This window comes from Elephantulus edwardii, unplaced genomic scaffold, assembly GCF_000299155.1.
Source record: "Elephantulus edwardii isolate Elephantulus edwardi_28Jun2011 unplaced genomic scaffold, EleEdw1.0 scaffold00070, whole genome shotgun sequence".
Lineage (NCBI taxonomy): Eukaryota > Metazoa > Chordata > Mammalia > Macroscelidea > Macroscelididae > Elephantulus > Elephantulus edwardii.
In genome coordinates, this window is record NW_006399820.1 from 3,226,122 (window position 1) to 3,240,939 (window position 14,818).

General features: G+C 38.0%; 1 protein-coding gene across 1 annotated transcript in view; it reads right to left on the minus strand.

The window, feature by feature from the left end:
- The window catches only part of ALDH5A1 (aldehyde dehydrogenase 5 family, member A1), an 81,844-nt gene that overhangs the window by 25,721 nt on the left and 41,305 nt on the right, over positions 1-14,818 (minus strand). The window contains exon 4 of the mRNA XM_006888686.1: positions 9,572-9,688. Coding sequence (XP_006888748.1) covers positions 9,572-9,688 — 117 coding nt within the window. The remainder of the gene's footprint in view (positions 1-9,571; positions 9,689-14,818) is intronic.

Below are 14,818 nucleotides of genomic sequence, written 5' to 3' on the forward strand. Positions count from 1 at the left end.
GCTCTCTGATGCATAGCAAGTGATTGCAAAGACCATGGCATGTATCCGGTGCACCTTAGTCTCCAGACTGACATCATTGCTCTTCAGTACTTTAGCGAGGTCTCTAACCACAGACTTTCCCATCACAATACGTCTTTTAATTTTTTGGCTGCTGGTGCCAAGAGTGTGGAATAATATACTTAGCAGCAAATAAAAAGCTCCTTGGTCAGATATTCTGTCCCCCATGCCCATGCACCTCTTACTACCAATTATCTGGGCCTGATATTTGTTGTTGACTTAAAGACTTTATTCATAGTTGTGGGGTTTATTAGGGAAATAAATTGGACAGTAGGTAAGGGAAAGAATAACACCCAACGCAAGTCTAGGTTTAGCCCAGAAGTCCTAAGCCAGATAAACAGCAAAACATAATTCCTCAATTAGTGAAAATCTTGGTTTCACTTCAGCAACACAAATTCAAGAAGCCTCTGGTTTCTTCAATCCTTCACCAAGGTTTACCTTAGAGCCATTATAAGTCAGATCTCCCTTAAATCATTCAACAAGCAAAACCTTTTAACTGTGGCTAGCACAAATGCCTGAGTCTCTTCACAACCTCTCTGCCACCATCTTCACCAGGGTATATCACAGTGTAGAAAGCTCTCTCTCTCTCTCTCTCTCGTACAGCTGTTGATGATTGCAAGACCATGTGTCTGCAGTTAAGGTAGCTGGAAAACGTGTCCCACTTTACCTCACCCCCAGAAGAAGCTAACATAATGGCTAGAAAAGCCAATTTTTTGGTTTTCTGACATTATACTAGTAGAGACAAGGATAATCAAAGCCCCTACTTAGATCTTTCCACTGGAATGGGAGATGGTGACTTTCTGGAGGATATGTAAAATTAAATGTTCCTGTTCCAATGTGTTAGGAAACTGCCAGTTGGCTCCCAAAATAATTACGTATTGACATTACTAAGGTATTTAAGGCCTGCCCCAGGAGCTGACCAGGAGGCAATATACAGAAAACTCCCCTACTGATTTATTTCCTACCCACTTGATGGTCTGGGAGCTGTAATAGAGATTGACCATTTATTCCAGGAAGAGTATTGTCGACCTTGTTCCAACTACCACAAAACCAGGATACTTCATATCATTGATGGAATCAAGAAGAGCTGACAGCAGGGTGGTTTTATTCCAAGGCTATATTTGTTCTAGGTGCTGCTGCCTTCAAAGTAGAATTAGAAATAACTGCCTTTGATGAAACTACTGCAAGAGCCCTGAATCAAGCAAAGCTTTAACCTTAGGCCTGTTAACTGCTGTGCTATAATTCACACTGTCTGCTGCATGTTTATTTTTTTTTCACCCTGGCAGCAAAAGTGAAGTTTTTATTTTTATTTTTTTTAAGTTTTATTCATTTTAATAAACATTTATAGAGATTTTGGATTTCATTTCATTCATTGTTGCACTTATCTCCCTGCCAAGCCCTCCCCCACCCTGGTTCACTCCTTTCTTTGAAAAGTAAAAGAAAAATTCTTTCATTGGTATACAATCCCCCCACATCCCACCACCCTGAATACAGTCCACTATGCAACCTTAATTCTGGACTCTTGTGATAACCATAATACCCTATTATATATCGCCTTTAAATTGTTCTCTCCTTCATCTGTTTCAATGCAGGATACATAATTTATCCAGTTTTTCTCAGTCTTACCCCAAACCTGATGTCAGTCCCATTCTACAACAGTGGCACTATGCAGTATTTGTCCTTTTGTGACCGAGACATTTCACTCAGCATAATGTCCTCCAGGGTCACTCATTTTGAATAATATTGCATGAGTTCCTTGTTTTTCAATGCAGCATAGTATTCCATTGTGGGAATATACCACAGCTTCTCTATCCATTTGTTTGTTGACGGGCAGTTGGGTTGTTTCCAACTCCTTGCTATTGTGAACAAAGTCACGATAAACATGGGTGTGCATTGCATGTTCATTTCTGATGAGCAAGATAATGTAACCCAAGCTTTGTATGAAGTTAATGGAGAAGTAGAAAATATTCAAGCTCTTTTTCATGAACTTTTATAGGAATGGTGGCCTAATCTCAAGCTTAGTTGGTGGTGGGCAGTGATTAGCTTAGCCATAATGGCTGCTGTTCTAGTTTCTGAGTGTTGTTCATTATATTGTTGCTGTGGGCCTGATATGTACTCTATGGGCCCAAGTCTCCAAGTCTCCACAAAATCTGCTATTGAATAGGGGTGGAGTGCAAGGTAGTGTATATAAACACAACAAGCATACATACACAAGGAGATTTTAGCTAAATCATTGCCATGTTTGATCAAAATCAGTGTTGTTGTTGAGTAACACAGAGTTGAAACTGACCCATAGCTGACTCTCCATCTGGTTTTCAAAAACAGTTAATTGCACAGGAGGAGACTGCCCATCTCTCACCCACAGAGCTGCAGGTGGCCTCTAACCATGTGCCTTTGGGATTGCAGTGCAGCTCAGTATTCAGTATTGCTTTGCTGAATCATTATTATATAAAGTTAAGTGTAACTATGCATATGCATAGTGTGATAAGGTTAATGATCATCATGCAAATACAACAGTATGCTAAATAAACGAAAATAAAAACTTTGCGGGAAAGTTCCTGCCGAGCTTGTGTCCTCTCTGGTGGCGGGGTGAATCAGAATAAAGTAATGTCTAATATTCCCTCAGCTCTTCATGCTTTTTTCCAAACTGGACACTGAACCCAAACATCTTGCTTTGGCTGATCACCCCAGACATGACACATCCATAAAGAGAAAGGAAGTATTGATACATGTTGTGATTGAATGGATGAACCTAGAAAACATATTGACTGATATGAATCAGTCTTAAAAGGAGAAATATTGTAGGGTCATATTTCTAGGAAAATATCTAGATTAAGTAAATATATAGATGTTAAAGTTTTAGTGGTTATTGGGGGTTAGAGAAGTAAGGAATATAAGCAGTATTGACTTTATGTTTAGGATGAAAATTATTTGGAACTAGATAGAAGGAATAGTTGTGGGCTGTGGTAAAAACAATTAATGCCACCTAATCTTACATTTTAAAATGGAAAATGTTATAGATATTTTATAAAAAAAATTTTAAAAAGTACAGTGGAATCAGGACAATCTTAAAGAAATATAACTTCAAATCAATACAATACCAACAATAAGAACAGAGGAAAATTGTGGGTTTCTTTCTCAAATAGAATCAGAAATTTCAAGAGAAAAGTTATTCTGTTCATCTATAAAAATAAAGTGGAACTCTGGTGGATTAGTGGTAAGGAATTGTGCTGCCAACTCAAAGGTACACAGTTTGAATCCACTTAGCTACTCAGCAAGAGAAAGATATGCAGTCTCCTCCCTTGAGATTACTGCCTCTAAAAATCCCGCAGGAGGATCAGCTATGGGTTGGTTCTGCCTCTATGGTATACAATAACAATCAGAGAGAACCCAGATGGTACAGTGGTTAATGTGCCAGGCTGCTAACCAAAGTATCAGCAGTGCAAAGCCACCAGCTGTCTTGCAAGAGAACGATATGTAAGTTTCCTTCCAAAATATTAGAATCTTGGACTAGGGTTCTATGGGGCAGCCCTACTGCATCCTGTAAAGCCATTATGAATTAGAACTGACTCAACACCAGTATGTTGGGTAAAAGATTAAGAAACTGGGGAAAAAAAATCCAACACAAAAAACAACCACAAAACATTCATTGAGCACTTACTACATTCAAGGAACTGAGGTAAGTCCTTTCATAGGGTGTTTCAATTGTGGTGATGAGAAAAGAGATGCTTAGAGGTGTAGAAGCACATCAAAGCTAATTACTAGGGAGCAACAGACTTAGTATATGATTTTGTGGCTGCCTGACTTCAAAGCAAAGGCTCTTCCTTCGAAAATTCTGTTTACAGAGAAACCATATTCTGAATTATCCTGAGGTCTAAAACCCATTAATTATGAACTTAGTGCATGAACTTGATTGGGGATTCTGAGAAGAGGGTGCAAACACAAGTTTTTTAGTTTCCCGAACCCTCTCATATAAACAGAGAACAAGTAGCAAACTCTAAAGATCAGAAGCAACATTTACATACAATAAAACTTGACAAAAGATCATAAATCACAAGTGGGTAGGAACAAATTAGTGACATCTACAAGGCCTGTATGACACTAGCAGCTGTGAACAAGGGAGTTGAGGGCATCAATATATCAGGGTGTATGATGGCTTTAGGAATAGTGGAACTGAGAGACTCTTTTCACAGAAAGCCCTAAGGCCAGTCTAAGAATTGTGAGTACAAGGGGCTCTCCAATAAAGCAGAAAGAGATGGAAGGTAACAACTGCCTAAGTAAAATGAAAGAAGAGAAAATAAAATAAAAAATAAAACCCATTGTTTTTATACTCATTCAAACTCATAAAAACCATATAGGTCAGAATAGAATTGCCTCATAAAGTTTCCAAGGTGGTAAATCTTTAGAGAAGCACACCACCACATCTGTCTTCTATGAAATAGCTGGGTCTGAGCTGTTGTTCATAGCATCATAATGAGTCATAGTGAACTCACAATGACAACAGTAACACCAAACAGAAAAGGATTAAATGCAAGCCTGATGACCCTGTAGATCCAGCTGCCAATTTTAAGGAAATGTGCTCTGATGGTGTTATATATATGATGTGTGGAACAATAACTTAAAGAATGGCAGTTTGAATCTGTCAGGGGTTCCTAACAGTATGATGAGCAGTCTCCTACTGTAAAACTTTATACCCTTAGAAACCTGATAGAGGCTTGTTATGAGTTGGTCTAAGGGGCACCTGATTCAGGCCATGGTCTTTTCAATCATTTGCTATGCTTCTCAAAGCTGGACAATGAAAAAGGATTACAGAAGAAATATTGGCATAAGATAGGACAAGTTCAGATCAGTTGTTCATAGGGTCACTGAGTCATACTCGACCTTATGGCACCTAACAACAACAACAGCAGCAACACGTTGGAACTAACTCTGTGTCAGTAAGTGATGGTTTTGGGTGGTAGACAGAAATATGTCAAGGGAGGGAAAAATGTGCAACAATGAATGACTAAAACTTAAAAAAAAATTATAGGAATGCAATAAGCTACATCAGCAGGGTATGATATTCCAAATTCAGATTATGGAACCTCTAAGGTATCAATACTGTATTTTCTCAAAAGAAAACAGTAAAGAAAGAAAAAAAAGATGAATGGAGGGGAAGCTGCAGATTAGAACACTCAAAAGAAAGTGTAGTAAAGAAAATGTGTAAACACATATTAGTGATGATTGTACAACATAGTGAATGTAATTTAATGTCACTGAACTGTACATTTAAAACCGTTGAAATGGCAATTGCTTTCATAGTTAATGTACATATATCTTTTCTCAAACTAATTGCTATAGAGTCAGAACCAACTCAGAACTACCCTCCAGCTTGTTTTCAAGAGAGAATCTCACAGAAGATTTCTCATCTTTCTCCCATGGAGCTACTAGTAGATTCAAACCTCCCTAGAGGCATGGCCTTTGGGTTAATCATGCAACTCCCAATGGTTCCTTGGGAGAAAGAAAATTGTTCTGTTGACAATTCTATTGCAATATAAATAAAATACAAACTTTCTTTTGTTTGCACTGACATTACTAATGGCAGTGAGAGCTAGACTGGTAAATAATTAATAAACTTCCTTTTCATTAGTTACTACTTTCAACTCTACAACCTATTATAATTCTTGATTCCTGTGGCATTTTTCAGTCAGGAGTTTACCAGAGATTGGTCTAAGAGAACTTATTACCTATTCTTTTTAGAGGCTTGCTGCAGTTGTTCTGCTCTCTTAAGTACTGAGGTTCCTTTTTGAGGTAAGCAACAGTATTCAGGCAAGGCATACAGAGGCCCTGTGATGGAGGTCAGTTTCCTGACTAGGTGATGCATTTACTCACAAAGCGATAAATCTGTACTTTGAAAAAGAAGGAACAAGGCAAAACAGGATTAACTGCTTTGCTTAGGAATGGAGAATTTCTATTTCATGTGGAGAAATCTTGGGGTTTCTAGATCATCAGCAAGAACCTGTTACTTTCTGGAGGTCTATGTGGCAGTTTTCCCTCTTTAAAATAGTCTTTTCTGTTGGTTCATTAAAGTTTTAAGAAACGTGGTCTCTTAACTTTTCCAATCAATACAGATGTATACATTCACTTACATTTTGTATTCATCTGGAATCCAACAGTCATAGAGCACTACTGGTCCTAAACACTATAAAATTCATTGCTACAGAATCAGAACAGACTCATAGGTGACCCTCCAGTGAGTTTTGCTATAAATTTCATGAGAAGAGAATGCTCATCTTTCTCCCTTGGAGCTGCTAGTAGATTTGAACCACCAGAGACATGTACCTTTTGGGTAAACTTTGAAACTCCCTACAGATGAGGCCACCATCACAATTCCTAGGAAATTTACCATAATGAACATTTTTATATGTATCAGAGGACACTAATAAAAATATTAGCTCATATATCACACAAGAAAAAGCTCAAGTACAGAGAAGTATAAGGAAGGCTTTCAAAAAGCCTTCCACTCAGTTTGCACACTTAGTAGAGTACCTCTGCAGGGCAAACATGCCTAGTCATTGAGTCTGGAGCTCACTGGGTCCATGAGAGTAGAGAAAAGCAAGCACAAGACAATGACTGCCATGACGGTTATTTCTACGGTTTTGGTAACTTTTTACTGATCACAGAACAAAAGAAAGAATAGTAATCCAAGGAATTAAGAATAAAAGGGTATTCTGAAAGGAGGAAAGGCTGGCATGATGGGTTAGCTATTGACACCCAACCTGATGAGTGAATAGTTTTAACTATAAATTCCTTTGTTGTTTCACTTCTTTCTCCCTCTTTGCTCTATCTTCTCTCCACCTCCACCCATCCACAAATATTCACTGTTATTGTCACTCATAGTGATCACCTGTACCACAGAAACCCAGAATCATCCTCACAACTCCCACTGTGCTTAATTCCACAGTTGCAGCCGTTAATACTTATTGAGTACTCCCTGTATCCAAGAACCTATAGCAGCCTAGTCCTTATGGAGTGTGCTGCTAACCGAAAGGCTGGCCAAATACATCAGCATCTCTGAGGAAGAAAGAGGGATAATCTTCTCGCATGTAATTTACAGACTTAACAAACCCCAATAGATCAGCTATAAGTTGGTCCTGATTTGAAGGCAATAAGTTTGAGTTTGCCTTTGAGTTGTGGTGTTGGAGAAGAGTACTGAATATCCTATGGACTGCCAAAAGAATAAACAATTATGTCTGGGAGAAAAATGCAACCAGGGTGCTCATTAGAGGCACGGATAGTGGAACTTTATCTCACATATTTTGGGCTTGTTGTTAGGTAGGGTCAGGCTTCAGAAAACAGATTATCACGCTTGGAAAAGTAAAGGGTCAGTAAAAGAGAGAAAGAACCTCAACAAGATGGACTGAAACTTTTGACTGTACAGGCACAAGTATATTAGAAATGATGAGGCTGGCAAAGGGCAGGACAGGGTTCAGATTCAGTGTTTATAGGGTTGGTATAAGTTGAACTGAGCTCTAGGGCCCCTATCAACAACAACAACAACAACAACAACATATCTAGTTACTGTTCTGCTGATTCTAGAAAATAGCGGTGGATAAAACAGATAAAAGTCCCTGTGTCCACAGGGCTTACACAAGTGGAAGCAGATAATTATCAAAACAAGGAAATACTCTGTATTTTAGATGCCAATTACTATGGAAAACAAGAAGGAAGTAAAATGGGGGATCAAAGGTACAAGAATATGAAGCTGTAATTACTAAATTACACGAAAAACATCTCTTAGATGGTATCATAGAGTGGCAGCATGAAAAAAAAGAGCAAGTCATAGGATTATCTGAAGGTGGAGCTTTCAGATGCAGAGAATAACATGTGGAAAGGCCTGAAGAGAAGCAGAATAGGCCAGAATGGTGGAGCAAATGAACAGGGGACCAGTAACAGATGAGGTCAGGACACAGTGAGGACATGCTATCTTATTGAGTCTTAAAGTAGTGAGTCTGTATTTTACTTTGAGTAACATAAGAAGGAAAAATCTTTTATATTGTTTTAAGTAGAAGAATGACAAAATCTAGATGAGTATTAACTGATCCTCACCTATTGATATCAAGGGAGTTCTCGTGCCTTAGTGGTAAGTAATCATCTACCAACCAATTGTACTGCTGCTTCACAGTAGAAAACTGGGCAATCTCCTGGGCAATTTACTGCCTCTGGAGGGTCAGCTATGGTTGATACAGACTGGACATTATTCAACAACAATTATGCCCTTTCACATTGAGTCCCATTCTTAGGACTGCCTATGTATTTAAAGTTTTATCATTTAGGGTAGCCTAAAGAGAAACTGGACTATATGAAGGAGAACGTGGTACCAGGATTTGAGGAAAACTCATCCTGAACTATGAAAATGATACAGCCTTGCTTGCTGACAGTGAAAAGGACCTGAAGTACATGTTGTAGAAGATCAAAGATGATATAGCCTTAATATGGCTTACATCTTAACATCAAGAAAACAAAAATCCTCACCACTGGACCAATGAGCAATATGGTGATAGAAAAAAGACTGAAGTTGTCAATGATTTAGTATTTCTTGAATCTACAATCAACACCCATGGTACCAGCAGTCAAGAAATCACAAAATGTGTTACAATGGGGAAAAAATCTACTGTCAAAGACTTCTCCAAAGTAAGAGCAATAATAGCAGTTTAAAGACTTATGGTGCATCTAACCCAAGCCATGGTCTTTTCAATTACTACACAGACATCTGAAAGTCGGACAGTGAGTAAGGATCACAGACTAAGAGTTGATGCTTTTGAACTTGTGGTATTGGAGAAGAGTACTGGATATCCTGTAGGCTGCCATCTATCTTGGAGGAAGTGCAGCTAGGGTGCTCCCTGGAAACAAAGATGGTGAAACTATGTCTCACATACTTTGGATATAATTATTATAAGAATCTAGTCCTTGAAAAAAGACATCATGCTGGGAAAGTTGAGGGTCAGCCAAAGACAGGATGATCTTCAACAGAAGTATTGATATAGTGACTGTAACAATGGACTTGAGCCTGTCAGAGATGGTGAGGATGGTTCATATCGGTTTTCCACAGGGTTGCTATGAGTTATAGTTGACTTGATGACACCTAAAAACAACAACAACAAAAATACACTGTCGACAGCTGTCAAACAACCTTCTTAACAAGTTTTTTTATATTAAAAAAAAAGCAACTTCTAGGGGAGCTCTGGTGGCCTAGTGGCAAGAAGCTGCACTGCAATCCCAGAGGAGCACGGTTCGAATCCACCAGATGCTCTGCCGGGAAAGGAGGGACAATCTCCTCCTGTACCAGTCAGATTTGATTTGACGGTACACATACACACACACAAATAATAAAATAAAAATTAAAAAAATTCTTAAAAAATAAATAAAAAAATAAAAATAAAAATAATAAAATAAAAAAAAAAAAGCAACTTCTGTCTAACTATATTCCCAACCCATTAGAAGGTGGCAGGAAAATGGCTTCTTGATGACTCACCTCAGCCAGTGCCAGGGCAGATAAAGGCGTATCTTCGGCAGGTTTCACCACCACAGTGCAACCGGCTGCCAGGGCAGCCCCCACCTTCCGGGTGATCATGGCACTGGGAAAATTCCACTGGAGTCAGAAAGCAGAAGAAATATGTGAGAGGAAAGACTATTTCACTACATTCACAGCAAAAAATGTTCTCTGGATCTTGCATAGATGAGCTCCCAGAAAGCCTGGCACCTGTCAACTTGAGAAGCTCTAGAGGCAAACATAAAGATGGGAAAAGCTTTTAGAACAGTACAAAAATGCTTTTAAGTACAGTACAAAATTATTTTTAACGGGTTGGACAAGATTTTCTGAGAATATCTTGAAGCTCTGGGAGACACAGTCTGTCACAGCTACCCAAACTTGGTGAGTATAGCTCAAAAACAGCTATAGGAAAATGCATACACAAATAGATGTGTGTTTCAATAAAACTTTATTAAAAGAAAAACAAACAAATAAGCAGCAGACTAAATTCAGCTTATGGGACTTAGTTTGATAGTTTCTGAACCCACATACTTGGGAGACCATAACAGCAAAATGATTTTTAATTATTGAAGGGAAATATTTTATTATTATTATTTTACTGCAAGGATGTTGTATAAAATAGTATCAGCAAATGCAGCACATGGAAAAATTAATGCCATATTGTTTTTTTAGGTAACACTGTACAACTAATAAAGACTTATCTCCATTCCCAAGCCATTCTCAGTGGAAAGCTCGCTGGGAATGCTGACCCAAATCCAGGTATGGATGTCAGTAAAAGGTAAGTTATATTTGGTTTAAAGATAACAACGTTACCTTGAATTATATACTTTTTATAACTAGTCTTATCACAGATAAATTAATAAATTCTAGCTAGTATAGCTAGATTCTAACCTAAAATCATAGGGCATTTTGAAATAGACATATATTTGGTTTATTTGTACTCATTAGAGAATTAAAAGGTACTTTATTCCAATAGCATAATTGTAACAAGTAGTTTCTGCTTTTCACTGTGTTTTGATAAAAGCAGTTTTAATTCTACCCCTTACTAATTGAAGACAAATATGCTAAGATAAGTTGCTGCATTTATTTAGGGATTCCATTTTCACTTCATAACAAATTTTATATCTTTTTCATAAGCTTCTTCACTAATTAGTTCTTCAGGTTCTGAAGGATGATCTAGTGCCATCTTGATCAGCAACTATCACCATAACAAGACTTACCAACAAGTCCCGGAATTCTGCAAGAACGCCACTGATTTTTATTATGTTGGATAAAGGAGACTTGGGGTCAGTAGCAATTTTCATATTTTCTAAAGTACCAAACTAATTTTGTTTGCTCAAGTTTGTCCCAATTGCAGAAAGAATACAGTAGACAACATTCCCCAAGTTTCCTGTGCAAAGCTGATTCTCTCTGTTCTAATACTATTTTCTGTTATTATTCACTCATGTGTAAAGTACCAGAGGGCAGAGGAAGACCACTGCACAGTGCCCACCTGGTATCAAGCCTGAGCTCCCATTACAGAGTGCACAGGGCACAGAGAGTGAAGTCAAGCTGCAGGCCTCCAATCACATATTCCTGAGGGCTTGCACTAGCCAAGTGACTTTAAAAATAGATTATTTACTCTCTCCCTCTCTACACATATTTATGCATATTTACATATGTATTCATATATATCTGAGCAACTAATATTTTATTTTATTATAACAATTTACTTTGCACTGGGTACTGCTCTTCTAAGCATTTGAAAATGGTAATTAAATTATTGTCACAACCTAATGAACCTGGTATTACCATCATCATTTCCAGGTTTTAGAAAACAGACCAGATAAGCAAGTTTCTCAAGGGCACACAACTATTAAACAGTAATAGTCCCAGTCATTTATTCTAGGCAGTATAAGGATGCTTTCTGCAACTACTCTGAGCAGGGAAACAAAAGTGTCTTTGAGATCAACTGGTAGATAGTGTAAAGTATTTAATATGAGAGCAAGTAAGTCCAAGAAAGTCTGGTCAATGAGAAAGCTCCCCATGCCCCCTAAATATATTATTTAAGGTCCTATCCAGACAGATACATTATCTATTTTTTCTCAGCTCATTTCACCTATAGAACTTGGCCAATGCTTGCTGGGTAGAAATAAAAATGCTTATCTGTGGATGATTATATCATACATTAAATATGTTACTTACAAATCAAAGCATATTAAAAAATATATCCTCTGACAGATGAACCTCAACAAAAAAACCATTCTGAGTAAAATAAACCATTTTTGAAGGGAAAAAGATTACATGGTCTTGTTAGGGTCAGAATCAGGCAAACTCAGGTCAAAAATAAGGATAGGCAGGACAGGAAGAATGTTGAGAAAATGAGATAAAGGAGGGATAACCTCATGTCTGGTAAAATGTAAGAGTCAGCAAAACCAAGAAACACACAGCATGAGACATAGTGCCTCATCCCTAGCATGCCTAAAGTTAAGGATTCCCTCACCCGAAGGAGCCTAATTAATATTTTAGGCACATGAGTGATGACAAAAACAGTGGACCAGAACTGCCGACTCCAGGACACCATCCCATTGACCCAGATTCAAGCCCAGAAACACAGCAAAACGAGGAGCCAGCTACTTATAAGGCACAACTCGCATGACCCAATGTTTTCTCCTCCACCTCTTTAATTCCACAGAAATAAATTGTCTCATTCTACGGTATATATCTTTTAAAATAAATCTATCCTTGCTTTCTCCTTCATTTCCTCACCTCTCTTCTCAACTTTGTGCTCTAACAACTAACCATGTGCTTTGAACAAGACATAACCAGGTCAAAACCAGGAGGTTCTTCCATGGCCTATCTTTTTTACTGTCTCCTATCCTGTTCAATTCTTTGACTAGGTAAGGAAGGCTGAACAAGGGCATTCACCTCATGGTAAAATTGGCAAAAGATTCAGAGAAGAGAAGGAAAAGGGAATGAATCTGGAGTCAGAACAGTAGTACTTGAATCAACCATACAAGGCTTATGTGTGAAGCAATAAGTTGGTTTTCTATCACTTGGGTGCAAGCAGACTTAATTCTCAGATTAGAGGTCAGCAACTCTTGCTGTTAGTGGGGGGATTTACATACAGAGATTGTTGGTGAGTTCAGGAGATCACATGAGAAAGCCTTGGTTGGGCAGTATTCTCTTGGCACCTTTTTCTTATCTTGTAGGTGTAGTTTGAGATCAGCTCATTTCTGTGGTATTTCTGGATTGTCCATATTTTATCTGTGACGTAGAAATTCTATCAATAATGAGTTCATTTTATTTTAACTAACAACTGGTATCCCAAACTGGGATTACTTACAAAGGCCTCCAGGATCACTCAAGGGGACCTGAGCACCACTAAGAAAGGACGATTCCTTCACCACCATTAGGGTAGATGAAAAGACCTAAATGGTGGATGAGAAAATGCACCAACTCTTGTTAGTTTAAGGTGCATGGCAGACAAGAGTAGAGAAAGTTCATTTTGTTTGACCTCCACCATAGAGTAAAGAATTCTGTTCCCTTTTATCTCTGCTCTTTTGCATGGTAGGGAAACATGTTTGTTGGAATGGGTTGGGGTGAGTGACTAATTTTTAATTTCCTTAAAAAGGAAGATAATGTGTCTTTTTCTGGATATGGTTGCCAAGGAAACTTGCGTGCATTCTTTAGGTTCTTCCTCTGGCAGAGTGGCAATGGCAGGGGAGAAGTCCATGCTTTTCTTTGCAAATAAAGCAGGAAGTTCATTGGAGAAAATGGAGGTTTGACTTTTACTAATAAAAGTACAGGATTAAGAGAATCAAAGGACATGTTTATAATAAGAAATTAAGACAACTGAACAAGTGAGGAAGTATTTAAAAATGGCTGCTGCCAAAGTCAAGTAGCAAGTATGCCTGGGTAATCAAGATGGCAGCCTCAATTTGGGCCATGAGGTCATCATGAGACATGCTGACAGGTCATGTCATGACAGGTTTGGTCATGTGACAGGTTCAAGATGGCATCTTTCCTTCAGGCCACATGGTTATCGTAAAACATGTTCAAGATAGCTGCCTCCTAAATTTATACCCATTTTTTCTCTGCTAATGTTTATGGTTTTTGCTTTTACACCTAGGTTTCTATCTACTTTGAGTGGTTTATCAATTAATTGTAAACATATAGGTTGATTTTTTTGGTTCTTGACTCTATTCTTGACTTGGCCAATGTGTCTGGCATTGCACCACCAATACCATACTGTTTTGCTTACCACAGCTGTGCAGTAGGTTTTTAGTTCAGAGAGGGTAATGTCTTATACTTCATTTCTATCTTTCAAAAGAGCTTTGCTTATTTGGAGTCTTCTTTTCTCTAACTTAAAATTGTTTTTTCTAGTTTGGCCAAGTCAAGAATAGTGGTTTATTCTGGCAGACAACAGGATATTAACTAATCTTCTCCAACACTACAACTCAAATGTATCAATTCTTCTGTCATCTTTATTCACTGTCCAGCTCTCAGATGCATAGTAAGTAGTAGAAAAGACCATAGACTGAATCAGGTACACTATAGTCTTCAAATTAACATCACAGTTCTTTAGTATTTTGGAGAGGTGCCTGACAGTGAACTTGCCCAAAGCAATACATCTCATCATCATCTCCTGACTGTTGGTACCAAGGGTATGATTGTCTAAGATGATATCTTGACAGTTTCAATCTTATCTCCATCTATAATGATGTTGCCCCCAGTCATAAGGAACTTTCATTATCTAGTTAGGTTTATTTCCCTAAGTAATTAATCTTCCAATTGGCCATTATAAATGTTATGGCTTCTCTTGTAACTTTACTTGTGCTTTTTCTGTTGCTGTGAGGAATCCAATTGATTTTTATATGCTAATCTTCTCTCCTGTCCTGACAAGAGCTAAAATTGATGAGATGGAAGACACAAAAACAATTGAAACAATCAACGAGGCCAGAAGTTGTTTCTTCAAAGACAGTCAGTAAAATAGACAAAGCATTGGCAAACTTAACAAAAGAAGACACAAATAAATTGAATAAAAAATGAAAAAGATGACAACACAAGAGAACCTGATGAAATTAAATCAGTAATATAAGAATATTATGAAAATCTAGGAGGACCTGAAGCACTTGTTGCCCAGGGTCAAGGACTACAGCCTCCAATATGGATTGAGGCTCAATGTCAAGAAGACAAAGATTCTCACCGCTGGACCAATTGGCAGCATCAGGATGGATGGTGAAGAGA